Here is an 18140-nt window from a genome sequence, read left to right as displayed (position 1 = left end):
AGCATCTCACCATGTTCCTGATGATCGATGATGCTTGGAATACTTGTGTGCATAAAGAACAATTGTAGCACCTCAAATGTTTCCTTAGGGACTTCAAATGCAGCGAGCCACCACACATGGCGCTCAGATTGAACACTAAAGTTCCCTGGGTTGTTCTTGTCGAATTGTAAAGCTCTATTTATCAGAGTTACATTAACTCTTTCAAGCTTTACTCCTTTGATGACCTCACTTTCATCTAATTTTATAACAAACTACAATTTACCATTACATTCCTCAACAAACATATTGTAGTACATTACCATTGCCATTACCATTGCCAACTTCACCTTGTACAAATCTAAATAGTAATTGTTGAGTTCCGTGAACTTCACCTCATATGCATTTTTTATCCCAACCTTTAGTATTTCCACGCATTGAACATGCATGGGATCTCCTATCAGCTCCAAAACCTTTGTATTACGTTGCCATCAGGCCTCTATTAACTTTGAAGGTTGAGGAAGAGGCACTATTCTGTTTCTCTTCAGCACACGACCAAACCCAGCCTTCACACCTTTGAATATCTTTGAGTAAATCATTGTGCTAATACCGGCCCTGTCACAAATAGATTGTGCATCCACAACTGAGAACTCATTTGACACATCTTTTAATGTGTACTCAATCACCTTTTCCTTCACAGCCTTAAACTTAGGATTGCTCAAAGCGTTTTCCAATGTACTTGCCTTCAGCAACCTACTTGTTGAGATGACAAGCTCAACACATGCGGACATTGATGATGGACCGCCTGGTTAGATGGGTCCACACATCTACACTTAGCACGTCGGTGGTCATTATGACTCTCACATGGCCACTGAATCATCACTTATTATATTCAGGTTGTTACACCTATTTACAGCTGGCACAGTTATAGCGCCAGTCGACTAGTGTAGTCGGTTATGCATTGTTTGACTTAGTAGGCCACTTTCCTTTTATGTTGTATCTTATCTATACTTTGTGTATATTGTAAAGTGTGTGGAAGAAGAAGAAGAAATCAACAAGAAAACGTTTTGGCCTCCATCTCTCTTCTTGTCTCTTGAGTGAGCTTCTCCTTGTGCATTCTGTGTGTGTTCGGCGCAGCATCTTGAGCAACCCCCTCCGCCACGCGATTCTTGACATGGTATCAGAGCCGCGCCATTGAGAGAGGCTGATTTCGAAGGTTGAAGCAAAGGAGAAGAAGCAAGGTTCGAGCAAGCAAGCCGCGGGTAAGAAGCTCTCCCATCCTTCAACTCTTTCTCTTGGATAGTGCCTGTGGAGGCACCGGAAGCAGGGCAAAGCAAAAATCTCAGATTGCAGTGAGATTTGGTGTGTGCGAAGAGCGTTGTGTATTCTGCAGAAGAGTGTTGTGAGTTATTTTGGGCATCTGAGGCCGTTTCAGGGCCCGTTTTAGAGCCGCAAGGTTGCGGACAGCAGTTTCAGGGTACGCTGTGACTTCGACTGTATTGACCGAAAGTGGGTGCGCAGGTTACAGATTTCAGATCTGTAAGTTCAAAGGTGTTTACCAGTGAGTAAACACAAGGTTTATCTGCAAACAGGTTGCAGATTTCATGTACTGTTGAGCAGACAGTGAAAAAGGCTGTCTGGTGTATTACTGTGCACTACAGGTCGAGGATTGCAGAAGATTTGCTTGCTGTTGGTATTAATTTTGTGATAATGGCAGAGAACAGTGGAAGCCCCATCATTGAGAAGCTCGACAAGAACAACTACCCTTCATGGAAGTTCCGTGTCACGAACTTCCTTATTGGAAAAGGCCTCTACGAGTTTTTTTCAAGTGAAGAAAAGGAGCCGGAGATGAGTGATCCTCCAACTGCAAAATAGATAAAGGCATGGAAAGAATGGAATGCAAAGGATAAAAAGGTCATGTATTGGTTGTCTGCAGTAATTGACAATAATATGCTGGGACACATTAGAAATGTAGAGAATTCATATGCAGCTTGGACCATACTTGAAAGTATGTTTTCTGTAAATACAAAGGCACGAAAGATTCAACTCAAGCAAGAGTTGAATACATTAAAGAAAGGGAAGATGTCTATCAATGAGTATGCACTGAAGGTAAGAAGCATTATAGATACATTGGCAGCGATTGATGCAATGTCCGATGATGATGATTTGGTGTCGTCTACCTTGGGTGGACTTAACAATGAAAAGGCTTGGAAGTCTTTTGTAACTTCCGTATATATTAGAAAGCCATTTCCAGATTTCGATGAATTGGTCTCCCTTATGATCACTGAAGAGATCAACACGCAGAGTGAGACATCTGAAAGAAGTGGTGAACAGGTCCAAGCTTTCTACTCCAGTTCTGGAAGGGGACGTGTCAGGTTCTCTTCAAGAGGACGTGGTAGTGACAACCAGCAAAACAGATTGAATCAGCAATTTGGCGATATGCAAGTTTCAGGAGGTCGTGGTAACTTTAGAGGCAGGGGGAGCTTTAGAGGAAGAGGTGGATGGCAGAACAGAGGTTCTAACAACTCTGGTATTGTGTGCCACTACTGTGGCAAAATAGGTCATATTGCAGCCCAATTTAATGCTAAGAGAGATGATATCCGCAGTGGTAAGTTGCAGCAAGGAAACTATGCATCGTCTTCACGACAGAATGAAGACAAAAATGAACGTTTGTTCGTTATGCAGCATATGCTGAATGCTGTTACAGGAAAGGGAACACATGAAGATGTTTGGTATGTTGATTCAGGTGCATCCAATCATATGACCAGCCATGCAGAATGGTTTGGAGAGCTGCAGGATTTGCAGAATGCAGGTTATGTGCAGACGGGTGATGACTCATGCCACCCAATTTCACACATTGGAAAAGTTCCCTTGTCCTTGCATGATGGTAAGACAAAGAGTCTTTCAGATGTATTACATGTGCCATCTATTACAAAGAACTTGGTGTCAGTCGGTCAAATGGTAGAGCAAGGGCTGCAAGTCAAATTTAATGCAAAGGGCTGCTTTGTAGAAGACTTCAATGACAAGTGCAGGTTGGTAGCAAAGGGAAGTAGAGTTGGACGTATGTTCACTCTAGATGCTGGAATTCCTACTATGAATGCTGCTATGTATGCCAAAGGAAAAGGTGTTGTTGCAAACATTGAAATTTGGCACAAACGCATTGGACATGCAAATGTACAAAGGCTGAAATTAATGCAGTCCAAAGGGTTGGTTACAGGTTTGCCTACATTTAAAGTTGCAGAATTTCAGAAGGTATGTGAAGCATGTCAGTTTGGTAAGCAGGCAAGACAACCCTTTTCACATGATAGAGATGTAAGCAGAAATATCCTTGATGTTGTGCATACAGACATTAGGGGGCCTACACAAAATGTATCTCTTGGAGGTAGTTCATACTTCGTCACATTCATTGATGATTGTTCTAGAAAGCTGTGGGTATATTTTATGAAGGAAAAGAGTGAAGCTTTTGAGCACTTTAGAACTTTCAAGGCTGCAGTTGAAAGAGAAACAAGCTTGAAAGTAAAGTGCTTGAGGTCAGATGGAGGGGGAGAGTACCTCTCCAATGAGTTCAGTGATTTTCTGAGGTCTCATGGGATAAAGAGACAGTTCACATGCAGGTATACCCCACAGCAAAATGGGGTTGCAGAAAGGAAAAAAATGCCCCTCAGCAAAATGGAATGCAAAGGATAAAACTGTCACATGCCCCACAGTTCACATGCAGGTATACCCCACAGCTCCTTCTTTCATGTATTCATTTTACTATTCATTTTACACTGGGTTTTTTTGAATAATGGGGCATATTCAATCTCTACCTCAATATGCAGCTCCTTCTTTCATGTATTCATTTTACTATTAATAGAAATGGAGAGCCTACTTGGTTGTCACGGGAGGTAGAGTGGAGATGCACAGAGAGGCACACAAAGGTGCCAAGGGAAATGAGGGTGTAAGTAATTCACTTTGTCAATGAAGGTTGTATAAACACAAAGAAGAGGTCACAATAGAGCCATGAGAGAGTATAGATATGGGGAAAAATAGCTCAGAGGATAGGGATGTCCAAGACTTTCGTATTTTAGATATTTCTATTTTACCTCCAAAAATATCTCCAAAAAATATGAAATTTAACCAGTTGGTTTGTTTTTTGACCAAAAGCTAGAATATAAAAAATCCCCAAAATATCTTAAAAGAAACTTCCAAATTTTCATTTTCCTTGTTCTCGATTAAAAAATCAATTACCTCGTATCTACTAATCATTTTGCATTGAAAATGAAGCACCACACTCCCATAACTAACTCAGTTTTGAATATAAAATTTGGTTAAAAAAGACTTCTTAAATGAGGAGAGAGAAGGAATCTGAGTATATCTTTGTAGATAATATAAAAAAGGCAAAACGAGATTGCAAAAGTGGAGAGAGAAGAGGATTATTTTACTATTCTTCTCTCCTATTTTCCTTGTTTTAAGGAGGAGAGAGGGGGGGCTAAAAGGCCCATTTGTGAGTTCATTTTTTTCCTAATTATGTTAATAATGCATTTTTTCTATTTTCTCAACTACGCACCAAGGTGTGGAGACAATCTCATGGCTAATGTTATAGGATATAATTTATAGGGAGAAGTCTAATTAATCACTTAATCCTTTTCTTCTCTTTGATGTATGAGCTCAATGACACCTTCATTTATACTTACTAGGAGTGCTCCAAATTTCATTGATACTCTCCACACAACAAGTAGGGGCTTAACTAGAGAGTCCATGTATTCTTTATGGAACTCATTGAGGAGTCCATCCAATGACTCTTTTCTTTAGCCAATGAGTCTATGGTCTCGCCAATCTTCATTTTGTCGATTCTCCATCGAGAATGTCAACTACACATTTAGGGACTACTTTTTTCTAACTCTTGCAACTTGAGGTCTCGCTACTTGGTCTCTCTTGATTAGTAGGATATATTGGAGAAGAACTTTGCAAGTAGAAGGTTTTTTGCATTGTCTTTTGCTACAGATCCATTTGGCTTTGCTGGAAGGAGGATTACGTCTGTTTCCTTTTTATTTTAATCATGGAAAACATATCTTTAGATGGTCTATTTTGTCTCTATTTCCTAAGTGTTTGAAACATTAGACCCATCCAACCTAACTTTCCTAAGTCTTGAACCTTCTTAATTATTGGTCCATGTATAGCCAAATCAATACTTACATTTGTAAGACCTTGGAACATTTTATAGTTGTCCCATGTGTCCTTTTCTTCACCTACAATTGTCAAACCCTTTAGGAGGAATCGATCTTGGAAGTCCTCCACCATATTGAAATCTTCCCCTTATATTATAGGGCATTGCAAAAACATTAATGAAATCTAGATTTGACAATAGTTGTTATACTATGAGTAGCATAGAGACTAATACAACAATTTGTTTGCATGCCTCAATGCGAGCAACCACCCATTTCTTGTGGGGTTCAATGAAGAAGTGTGTAACCATTGGCATTAGCCTATTATTCACTCCTATTGCCAACAAATACTACTTGCGGTGGTTGGTGCACAACCCCCCCCCCCCCCCCCCCCCCCCCCGGCCCCCCCCAATACATACATATAGACTATTCTTAGTTTGATTAAAATGATTACTTTCATTGTTTCCTAATTTGAAGATTGCTTCCATTGTTTCATTAGTTTGATTAAAATGATTGCTTTCATTGTTTCCTAATTTGAAGATTGAGTTGGATGCTTTTTCTCTTGTTCTTTTTGGGGTGATGGTGTGGATGGGTCGTGATATTTTATCAAGTCCATCATGCAACACCTCTTCAACCAAAGTTAGTTCTTCATTCCACTAGTTATTAAGATGTAGCTCATTATTATTAGCATCTATTTTGATTGGGGTTTGAGTATCCTCAACCAAGGCTTCACCCTCATTTGAGTGAGAATGTTTGAGGATATAGCGTCCTCTTTTGGGTTTCAAGGTTTGACTTTCTCTAATGGTCTATCAAATTCATCAAGGACGTCCATGAGTAAAGGGGCATATTCGTTGTATTCTTTTTGGGAATCCTTTGACTATTATTACTCATGATGGTTGACCTTTTTCTCTTCTCTTCTTGGTAACCGGCTTCATTGGCTTTGCCATTTTTATGAGGATTTGGGGCTTGATCATTGTTTTTTAAATTTAGGACAATCTTTAATAAAATGACTTATTTTAAGGCATTCAAAACAAGTATTCAAGAAGTTTTTGTACACATTAGGCTACTTTTTGATAATGTTTTCTTAGTAATATGTAATATTTAAGAAACCTTGAAAATTTCTATTGATATCTATCTCCAATAGCACATGTGGATGTTATCTAGGGATAAGTACACTAGTAACTTCTTACCTGATTTATGAGGATGTCTACTAGAGGCTTGAGACTATGACAATGCCTTATCAGTGTTATTGTCCAATGCGTTAATGTTAGAGTAGGAACAATAATGTTGACCACATCTCGATCTACTTCATTTGTGTTTGTTGAAGTTGATGTAGAGTCATCAATTTGTTGCATTCCTTTTGCATTTGCTAGTTTGCCTTGCACCTGAATATTCAAGTAAGATCAAGTAGTTGCTTGGTGTTGAAAATATTTAAATCAATAGCTCCAAGAATGTCTACATGTGGTATTTTGATGCTTGGATTTTGCGTAGCTCCTCCTTCAAGTTATCCTCCACTATTTTGAGGCCAATCTCTACCCTAGGCACGATTGGAAAGGTCATTTCAAATCCATAAAGATTGGAACCTCATGTGACTATATTGTGCAATAGGATTATTAAAAAGAGGATTAGTTAGAATTGAGCCATAGCTTGTTTTAAGGGTATTTGTCATGCTTGGCACTTCTTGGTTGCATGTGATACCATCTTGAACAATGGTTGGACATGGCAAAGATTTGGTGGAGCTTTGGATTGGAGGTTTTGCCTATCGACGACAGCTACCTATTAGTGGAAAGGGGGGTGCGGGGGAGTTTACTTTGTTACAACATGCGGAATGTAGGATGGGAAAGACAAGGTGAACAATTAGTTTGCCTTAGGCTTGCTTCCCATCCATTCGAACATCTTGAGTATACACGTAGGTTGGTGAGGTATCGGATCTCATTGGGCCAAAAATTTGTGTGGATGAAAACTTTATCTAGCCTATAATTGTCCCATAGATTTACATTGTTTGGAAAGGAGGGTCTAAACCAATGAACTTGTGCACTTTGCACCCAAACCCTTTCCAATAGACCAATATTTTCTTTAAAAAAAAACTCTACATTCATTCAATCAAGTGTGAAGTGGAAGTTCCCTTTCAATGTGGAAGCATGAATAGGGGCATTGAAATAAATGTGTAACAAACTTTAGTTTTCTTGGGTCAACTCGAGTGTCCAAACCTCGGTTTTTTGGATGTGAATACATTTGTGCCGTGGCCCGTAGCTGATACAGGAAGCAAGGATTGAACTCACACACGTGTTGAACTCAACCCACACACACGATCCACTACGCCTGGAACCCATTCGCTAAACCTCGGTATTTTTGTAAGCACTCTTTGAAGATGTTGCATAATACACAGGCAAGAAGTGGCCCTTTTGCCAAAAGATAGGCTGAAAAGGAAAAGTGTACGGGCTTGACGCTTGCCTGTTAGGGGGGGGACAGTGGGCATGGATTCTCAGGTAGGGTTGTCTTTTTGAGCGCCGAGAAAAAATCGTTTTCTTGGCGCGAGCTCTCTCTCTTTCTCTTTCTCTCTCTCTCTCTCTCTCTCTCTCTCTCTCTCTATCCGCGGCCATGGATTCCTCAGCCACGGCAGCTTCTTCACCTACTCTCTCAGGCGGAGGAGTTGGTGCAGGAGACGAAGTCCGCACGCTTTTCATCTCCGGCCTCCCGAGCGACATCAAGGAGCGTGAAATTTACAACCTCTTCCGAGGACATGCAGGCTACGAGTCTTGCCAGCTTAAATATACCGGCCGAGGCTACCAGGTTCTATGTTCGAAACCCTAAAGCTTTTGTTTTCTGTCACATTGCGCAAATAGAGTTATCTCTCAGTCACTCCCTATCTGTGCAAGCAATGGTATAAACCTCGCATATCTGAAACCAAGTTTGTGAGCCATCATGCTTCGCTGGGGCGCACGTGGTTGTGGGATTCACCTACAACTGCTGTAATGTTTGCTTTCTTCACGTATACCGCATGATAGCACCTAAGTCGCATTAAGTTTATCAATGAGAAATTACTAGTAAGCATATGCAGGCAAAGTTTTAGCTGTTAATACCCTCAACTTCTTGAGACATACATACATCCATGCAAATAGGCATGTTTGCATTTGTGTGTGTGCATATCTGTGTCTATTGTACGTACATACATACTTGCATGTATACAGATGTAAGAATTTGCGGGTATATATCAGCACTTTTGATTATTTGATATTAAATCATTCTCATTATGTTTTCCGTGCAGTAACTGCAAGCAAACTTCATGATCATAGTAATGCAAAGCTAGTGATTTTACCACTTCTTTCCAGCTTGTTTGCTTTGTTTGATCTTGTAAGGTGGCTTGGATTTCCTTTGGCACTTATATTTATGTTTAAGGACTCTTCTATCACCATTGCTTTTTTTAAAGTCCTTTAAAACACGAACAATCTACAAATCCCTTCTCTCCATTTTTAAAGCACTTGACCTTCTTTATGTATCGTTAATGCTAGTGCAAGCTTTTGTTGAAATTTTCTTGTTTCTCTTTATAATGAAATATTTGAAAGGTGCCTTCCATTGTCAATATTTCTCCAATAACTCTACAAAGGACTAGCCTTGACTCCTAAAACGAAGGACAAGTAGAAGAAAACTACACGAAATAATGTCTAGCTAATACACAATGATACCTTAGTTCGATGACAAAGAAAACTAGCAAGTAGATGTAGTGTAAAGTTGATATTTGAATGCAGTCTTGTTTGGCTATTAAGAAATAGTCTAGATTAAAAAGCACTCTCTAAGATTTACATTGACTTGAGGGCTCTTGCACATGTAACATGGTACAAGCTATACAAGGAGAGAAGATCCATAAAGGGATGGATATTGAGCTAGATTTCTAACCATAAAGGCACTAAAAGCTCGAGATTAGTAGAATGTTGGGCCAAGTTTCCATTGCAAGGGCTGATGCCCCGTACCATTAGCTGATCCCATTCTAGTGTGGGGATGGAATTGCCGAGGGTCTAGATTTTAAGTAATGATACAATTGGGCCATTGAGTTCTTATATCACTTGTTAACCACCCTAGTCTTAGGGCATACACTTGGTCAATAATGGACCCATGATTAATGGCTAGTGTTTCGGGTATGCATCTTGGATATTCAAGTATGTATTACTTCAAGATAGCACCATATGCTCATAATGGTCTTACCGGTCTAATTATCAAACTTAGGGAACACTTATCTTCAAGCATAGTTGTCATACGGCCCAAGTTTCAGTCATATGATCCTATAGTTATTGTAATGTGAGATTGTCAAATTTCTTGGGCTCTATCTTACTTTACGTGACTCTGCTTTGGTGATCTTTTTGAGATACATCAATCATTCAAGTGACTTTGACATCACAAAGTTTAAAGTTTTGTTGATTCATTGGCTTTTGCAGATAGTGGCATTTGCAGTGTTCTCTGATCAAGCTTCGGCGCTTGCAGCAAAGGAAGCTCTTAATGTATGTGCTTTTTTGGTAAATATTGCTTAATCAATCGAATTATGGCTAGGGAATGTTTGTGTTTTACCTTTTGCAAGTGTAACTCATGCTGTGCATTAGTGTACTTGTGGATGCAAACATGTATTTTTAAGCATTTGTTACAATTTTGGTAGAAGGCTTATTACCTTTATGCTTATATGTGTGTGGCCAACAACTAATTTTTAAGTTCCATGGTAGGGTTGGAAGCTTGGAGGAAATTTCTTTCTAGGGGCAATTTGAGTGATTGCTTAATTAGCCACATCACCCTAGTGTATTTCACATAGATGTGTGTGAATGCAACCATAGTCTTAATTGTGAAGCTTGATAAGATGATTCCAATAGTGTAATTTTCTCATTGTTTTGAAATCCTAATGAGGAGATTTGACCATCATTTGGATTGAAGAAATGTCAATTCATATATTAGTTCATTAATCTTGGATTATGGAATGAATAATTTTTTGTAAGTCTTATTTGAGAGGTGTAGTAAGGGATTGTGAGCACTTAACGTGCGGGTTATGAGGATTTGAATCATGGTCTTGTGTGGACTAATTGAATATATGAATTGAGCGTGGTGAGAATTTGCAAATATGCTAAACTTGCAAATTTGTAATCTTATTTAGGGTGTCAAGGATTATGTATTATTATGGAAATTGTGAATGGTAGTTACTTTACATGTAGGCCATTTGAATTGGTTTGAGGCATAACTTGAGGACCTTGAATATATATAATATCGAGATGCTAGGGTAAAAATATGAGATGTTGGAGGATCTAACGCATTCAACAAACAAATCAATAGTATGAGACTGAAGGGGTATTCTTAATAATGTCATTCACTCATTTTCATTTGTGTGTTGGTTTTTGACATGACAAAAAGGTTAGGAACGAGGTGACAACCAAGTGAAATTCCACATTTGGATTTGTGACTAAAGTGGTTGTAGTGGGGCTTTACAGACACACAATATTTACGTATGAATTTATTTGTGAAATTTGACAAACTCAATTTTGTCGATCCTAAATTTTTTAAAGCAAAAGAATGCTTTTGTAATGGCAATTTCAAAAAATGACAACTCCAAATTGTGTTTTTTGGGTATCTTATGTTATGGTATCGAGTACTACAACAAGAGAAGTGATGTATTTTCTCTATAACCCAGATCTTATATTTTGTATTATGCAACCTAGATTTGAAGACAAGGAAGGGATCCTCTCAAAGAGGTTATGAACATCGTCCAAGTTGTGAAGAGAGAAATTGATATAAATAATTTTTGGGATTGTCAAGCTCCTTATCCATACCCAAATATACTCTAACAATTCTTGCGATATTTCTTTCCATGCAAGGACCTCAACTTGTCTTGTAGTGTACAACTTCTTTGATGTTGGTAGTTAGTGATACCTTCCCTAAAGTACGGAGATTGTATTGCATATAATTCAGGTAGTTCAATAGGCTTGCCTATGGGTATAGCTAGCAACCTTTTTTAGACTCACAAAAGCTTTTTGTACTATCCCGGCTTAAAATGATTGCTAATTATGTGGCTTTTGTCTAGCACTTCGGTTTGCATCCCTAATAAGTGTTCCTTGGTAATTATGTCTTCCTTTCCTCTTGTGACACTTTGGAGAATAGTATATTCTCAGTTGTAAATAGACTTATAAATGAGGTGACAAAGGCATTAAATTTACTCCGTCCTTGTGTAGTCCACTATAGTGTGTGCTACCATGACATAATGTTACTATCTCCTTTGTTGTTGCATATCCTACTCTATTAGCTTTGTGAGGACCCCTCTACATATCCCTGCTTCACAAAGTTGGAGGCATCTGTCAATAACTAAACCAAAGTGGAATGGTTCTTGTTTTTTGCTTGGGGAAAGAAAGGGAAGAAAGAGAAAAAGGAAGATTTGCTTGAGGATATTGCTCCCCCCTTATTCCACATGACATTTCACACATCAAAAGGCCTTTTTCTCTTCTCATTCTCTTTTTCTTTGTGTCTCTTTATTTTGAACTTTTCTTGAGATAGCTATATTAAGAGTTTTGCTTCTCCTCACTCTCCCACTCTCAATAATAGCTCATCAAACTTGTTGATGTTCATGTGATTTAAAAACTTGCTTCAGCTGAAGGGCCTATAGCGAGTTAGCAGATTAGTTGACTCATGAGTGAGAGTGCATGTGTATTTGTTGGTTGGGCATTGTAGGATATTTTTGGTACTCTTTATTCTCATCATTTTGATGATTTAGGGCATTTGATGTAGGTGGAGCTATTTATTTGTTGACATTATTTTATACCTATATATTTTGGCTTCCTCTTTCTCAGCTAGTATTGTCATTCCTTGTAGATTCTTGATGCAGGGCCTAGTGGAAAGAGGGAGCTGGTGCTAGTGTGTACACAACCAACCATTCACTGTAGTACATGATTGTCTTGTGTTTGGCATATATATTTTATTTTCCCAACATATCTTTGAGTTCTCCCTTTGTAGTGTTCTTTTGTTTTTTTCTGTTCTCTCTCTCTCTCTCTCTCTCTCGTGATGTGTAGTCTATTACAATTGTCTTCTACGCTTCCATTGCTGCACCCACTTGCTTCTAACATGGTAGTAGATGTCCAAGTTAGGGCTTTGGCTGTTATTTTTGTTAGTAGATATATCAGATCATATGTGAGTCTGTGCATATTAGGTTGGGCTGGGCATGTGTTAGATATTTTTATTGTGCTTTATTTGTGGCATATTAGAGCATTTTATGCTAGTTGGCCAGCATTTAATGTTGGTTGATCATCTTTTGTTTATGGCATATTTGTTGCCTATATATTGTGTTCCTCCTCCTCAGTCATGGCATTCATCCCTTGAAGGTCTTGGAGGAGAGAGGAGCCATTGCCAGTGCCCACACAGCCAATGACTCATTGTTGTATGCAATGGTCTCATGTCTTGATATATGGATTCCATTTCTTGAGACTTCTTTTGAGTTCTCTTATTTTGCAATGTTTTTTTTTTCTCTGTCTTGTGTTTAGTAGTCTATTTCAACATCCGTATACGCTTCAATTGTTGCATCAAGTTCTGACATGGTGTTAGATTGCAGGATTTAGTGCTCATATTAGCCTGCGTTTTGGTTTCCTAACCTTGTCTGTTGGTTGGGTGACTGTGTGTATAGGTCGTTTTTGCTGTTTTTGGCATTTTTTGGCTATGTTTTCACTCTCTTGCAGCAGTTGTCCCTTTGTTTTGATTAGATTCTGGTTTCCAATGCATTTGAACTCTCATTTTGTGCAATCTTTGCTGTTGGTTTGGCTGGCTTCTATCTTTGTCCACCATCTATCCTCTATCTTCTCTTCCTATCTCTTCTATTGATGATAAGTTACATGGCCTTGATTATCTAATATGGAGTGTTGCTTGGTTCGCACCAAAGTGGTTATGGTACATTGCTTGTGGAGCTATTTCACGTCCTCAAGATCCTTTTCCAATTCTAGAAGATTTTGATAAGGATAATCATGAGGAAACTGAGCTTACATGGTATATGGATGATCCCCATGCCTATTTTGCTATTCTTCGATGTATTTCTAAAGAAGTTCTATTGGCAATTACCTCATGTAGGGCATTTCTAGAAGTATGGTCGAAGCTTCAGGTGTTGTATGAGGCACCTTTTACCATGCGTATAGTGACACTTTATGGATAGCTCTAGCAGATGAAGTTTGAGCCTAAGGAAATTATTGAGTCATTTATGCTTCTTGTTACATGGGTACAAGACTAGCTTTGACACACGTAGTTTGCTCTTCTAGAGGCACACCTCGTAGGGACAGTCCTCTACAAGCTCCCTTGGAGTTTGATGGAGTGGTCAATGTTTTGAGGGCACATAAATCCTCAACCCTTGTGAGTTTTACCCATTTGTTCTCTATGCTATCTGAGCATGAGGCATCTTTGTATCCATAGGGTAAGCTTCTGTGTCATTATATAGGTTTTGGTAAGGCTCTTGTAGCTTCAGAGAAGGATGTTAGGAATAAGAAATCCTAGTGTTATCATTGTGGTAAGAAAGGGCACTTGCGGTAGGATTGTAAAGATTTAGTAGCTTCAAGGAAGAATTTCTCGGCCTCTGGTGATCTCAATGCTATAATCTTTGGAGCAAGGTTGGGAGATGAGAGAGAATGTCTCAACAGCTTGTAGGTGTTGTCTGCTATTGTTCATTGGTTTTCTCTTGCCCTTGGCTGCCTCAGAAAGTCCTGACTCCTCCAATGGCTGCAGATCAGACTAGCAGTATTTCCTTTCTCTCTCTTGCAGACTGAATGCCCTAAAATGCCTTTCTCCAGCCTTTAAATATGTTTTTTAGTCTTGCATGGGCATTTTTGACAAGTGGCAGTCTTTCCAAATTGTTTTTCGAGCATTATCCACAATTAATATTAATTTTTAGTCTTTAAATATTAAAAATTAATCTAATAATTATTTCGATACCTAGAAAAATAATTTAACTAGCCAATAATTAAGTTGGCTAGTCAACTTCCATTCTCGAGTGTGTCTGTGTCATCTTTGATCATCAAATTGGCATTAGGTACCATTAAATGCCACTTCTCTAGTATCACCAACAAACACTTGGCCAAATAAATGACCTAGGCCAACAATTGGCACCAAATAGCACCAAGTACCTGTGTAACATAACTTATAGCAACTTTTGCCTTTGACATTCTGTGATTTTCTCGGGTCTTGGGCTCATAAATTTACTCCAAACCCAATTACACCTTGCATGTGCAACATTTACTTAACTATGTGATTAAAAATTAATCCACATGTTAAGTAAGATTTTAAAAATACATGTCCTTGGATAAGCACGGTACACTTAGTACAAAATAACAAATTGCCTTGGTTATTTTGAACTATAGATGGTAGAGCACACGTTTAGAGCTAAAATAGCAATGTCACTTAAGTTTTTAAGATGAATACACAAGGGTAACAAGACAAAACCTAAACTGCAACATGCACAACGCGCTACAAGTAGACAAATGGGAGTGTATATGTGATACATGATACATTGTACTAAAAAGCAAAGTGTAGGGTGGATGGATAGAGGCTTTTCATTCTTGTGTATGAGAGAGAGAGAGAGAGAGAGAGAGAGAGAGTTGGCAGATTGAGAGGAAGGGAGAGAGAGACAAAGAGGGAGAGAGAGAGATGCTTGGAATTGCATATTCTTGGAAGTTGGGAGAGAGTGTGTGAGAGAGGCTTGAAATTATGTTAATAAACATAAGACTTGAAAGTTGGAAGATATTGTATCGTCCAATTTTCATGGGCAAAAAGTAGTCTATTTTTTTGTACGAATTAGTACGGATATGTATCATATAGTATGGTATGAATTGTATGGAACAAACCAATCTGTATGTAGTACAAATGCAACTATAGGTGCGAGAGATGGAGTGTGAGAGGGTGGTAAGATGGGTTAGGTTGAACCTCTTCCATACGGAGGGAAGTCCCTAATGCATTGATCGAACTTTGGTAGGTTGGAGTTGGAATTGACATCCAGGTTCATGATGGGTTGGTATTTGCTCCATCCTTTGGGCGGAGTCTTCCAAGGATTTTAATCTATGGTCACATATGTTTAGAGGGATTTTTGACAGGGTGGTCTTGTATGCTATTGCAATATATAGTTGGCAAACATTGAGAGTTGCTTTGATTCTTCTCTATTTTTAGGAATTGGTATAATCGACATCAACATCAAGTTCTCTTGGAGGCATCTCCGTGGTGGCTTTGTATTAGATCACCCATGATTTGAGAGAGGGTGTTAGCAATTATTTTAGCTCATGTGTGGGCACTTTATGCTAGTTAGCTAGCATGGCTATTGTTTATGTCATATTTATTGCCTAAATATTGTGCTCCTCTTATTAGAAGTGGATGCAGTGATGGAAGTGTGGAAAATTGCTGTAATAGGCTGTTGCACATAGGAGACAAAGGAAAGAGAGAGAGAAGCACTGCAAAAGAAAAGGACATTGCACAAAGAACTTAGAAGCAAAGAGATACTCAGGAAATAGGATCCGTATATGAAGATATGAGAGTACAAAACCAATGTGTCACCAATTGTGAAGGCATAGGCATCTGTTCCTCTCCCTCCACCTGATTTGGTCAAATGATGAATGATAGATGATGCATAATGATTGTGGAGGAGGATCCTGAATAAAAAGGCAAAAATAATGCCATAAATGATGTTAGGTCAGCCAGCATTAAATGTTGATCGTCTAGTAGTAAATGCCATAAACACCATCAAAATGACAAATAAAAAATGCTTAAAATATCTTGAATGTGTCTAATTCTCTTTGGCATGAATAGACTCAGCCATGAACTAACATATTTGCTAACACTTTGTCTCAGATTATGGGTGATTTGATAATAGAATATACGATGATAATGGCCCATCATAGTACATACAACAAGAACCACTAGAGTAGAATGATGGATACCCAAGCAATGGGTTGCAATCCACCACCAAGTTGCCTTGGAGAGAATTTGATGTCAATGTCGATTGTATCAACGCATGAAAAGAGAGAAGAATCATAGTAGCTCTCAATATGTGTCAACAATGTCTCGCAGTAGCATAGAAGACTAGCTTGCCAAAAATGCTGCTGAACATATGTGACTATGGATTCCACGCCTTTGGCTAGACCACCAAAGTGTCCCCTTATGCAAGCTTAGACTAGGAGCTAAAACCTGCTCTTTTTAAAAAAACGGGCTCATCATGAACGTGGATGTCAATCCCAGCTACTAAGCGTCTTTGGCTGTGATACCATGTCAAGAAAATGACAAAGAGACCAGAGAGACAATAGGGTTTGCAAGGAGAAACACGGAGTGTGTACGGCAAGCGTTGAGAGAGAAGAGAAACTCAGAAACACAAGAAGAACATGGTGATAATACATTGAATCATGCTATGAGAAGAAAAGTTGATATAGTGGAGTTGATGCTTAAAAAATAACTGCATTGTCTTGTTTGAATCAGGCGGCAACACCTGTGAGGATATGCACAATGAAGGGAGCGAAACGCAGTCCTTTGGACAATGGGCTATTGAAGTAATCATCGGAGGGTGAAGGACAATAGTCGAGGAAGCGAACTATAGACCTTTGATGGTGTTGGAGATGAGGAAGATGATTACCAATGGATCTTATTTGTTTGTGATGCTGGATGTGATGGATAGGGGATGGGTGTAGCTGACTTTTTAAAGTAATTAATGTCAATGCTTATTTTATTTATTAAATTTATTATGTGACCTAAGGTTCGACTCTTTCAAGGGTGATGAGTATAGTCAAATAACAAATTAAAAACAACCAGAGTAGTGAGTCATGACGCTTGAGCCTCCTATGTTTGCATTGAATAGAAAAACACATATTTGTGACCTATCACTTGCGGTTGAACCAGCTAGATCCAAGCTCCATTTGTTTGTAGGCATAATCTCTCTTTTTTTTTTCTTCCTAAAAGTGGCATAATCTCTCTCTCTCTATGGGGCTCCACGCATGCACTATGAACTCTCTATGCTAAGTAGCAAGACTGACGCATGGTCTTGGTGGGATGAGGTGCATATTGAGCATGCTAGAAGTGGGGGAGGACCTTGTTCATGGACGTGTAAGTTGTGCTTGTATCATCACACAAGTGAGACAAGTAAAGTTCGAGCTCACTTCTTGCACCTTGAAGGATATGAGGTGCAATATTGCCCCAATGTGACTCCTAAGAAGTGAAGAGAACCTAGAGTGAAGGATATGGGGCTACAAGCCTCATCTTCAACAAGGAGAACACCACGTCCACCAGTTGTCAACCCTATTGCATTTGCGACAACATGGATCTCTTAGGTATCTTGCACACCATCTAGTGCGGATGCTATAGTTACACATCATCTATTCAAGATGCATTTGGAATAGGAACATTTGTTGGGCAAGCATCAATCGATCCTCCTAGGTGACAACGCACTCTTGAGGCTGTTTGGGATCCAGAAAATAAAAAGAGGAAGTTGATGTTGATGTTGTATGGTTCTTTTTCCGTGATCACATTGCATTTAATGTTGGGAGGTCTGAATATTTTAAAGCAATGTGTAAAAAGATAGGGAGTATGGTCCAACTTATACTCGTCCTTCATTCGAGACCTTGCATACCACATAGCTTGAGAGGGAAAGGCAAGTAATGGAGCAAGGAGTTGAAAAACCAGGCATGCATGATAAAATATTAGTGTATTATTCATTGCAGATGGAGGGAGTGACTCGTATAAGAGATCTATCTGTGGGGTGGTTGCTTACTCTTGAGGTGAGATGCATTTCATTTCATCTCATGATGCTTAAGGATATAGAAGTTAGCTGATATGATACACCTGCTGTTGAGTGGGCAGATGCAGTGGAGTTTATTGGTGGCTTAGTCACAAGTGATGCAAAGTAGGATGGGGAGGAATTGCTGTCACTTGTGGCTATATAGTCACATGGAATGGGACGTGGAACGAAAAGAAGCTATCATCCCCGCAATCCTCAAGCTCAAAATTGGTCGTCGCTTGTGACTACAATTCTCTTGTAATTACAATTGG

At 39.1% G+C, this 18140-nt stretch overlaps 1 protein-coding gene across 3 annotated transcripts in view; it reads left to right on the top strand.

Annotated features, from left to right (window-relative positions):
- Positions 1-7474: 7474 nt before the first annotated feature.
- The window catches only part of LOC148031603 (uncharacterized), a 42690-nt gene continuing 32024 nt past the window's right edge, over positions 7475-18140 (top strand). The window contains exons 1-2 of one of the 3 annotated variants that reach the window (XM_087685185.1): positions 7475-7916; positions 9557-9634. In XM_087685185.1, coding sequence (XP_087541311.1) covers positions 7725-7916; positions 9557-9634 — 270 coding nt within the window. In that variant the 5' untranslated portion in view covers positions 7475-7724. The remainder of the gene's footprint in view (positions 7917-9556; positions 9635-18140) is intronic. The other 2 variants (XM_087685186.1, XM_087685187.1) reach the window with 2 other exon arrangements.

Source organism: Lygodium microphyllum, chromosome 9 (genome assembly GCF_053477565.2).
Source record: "Lygodium microphyllum isolate KBCC chromosome 9, Lygodium_microphyllum_v1.1.10, whole genome shotgun sequence".
Classification (NCBI taxonomy): Eukaryota; Viridiplantae; Streptophyta; class Polypodiopsida; order Schizaeales; family Lygodiaceae; genus Lygodium; species Lygodium microphyllum.
The sequence above is the reverse complement of the archived record's forward strand: the minus strand, read 5'-3'. Positions and strand labels throughout refer to the sequence as shown.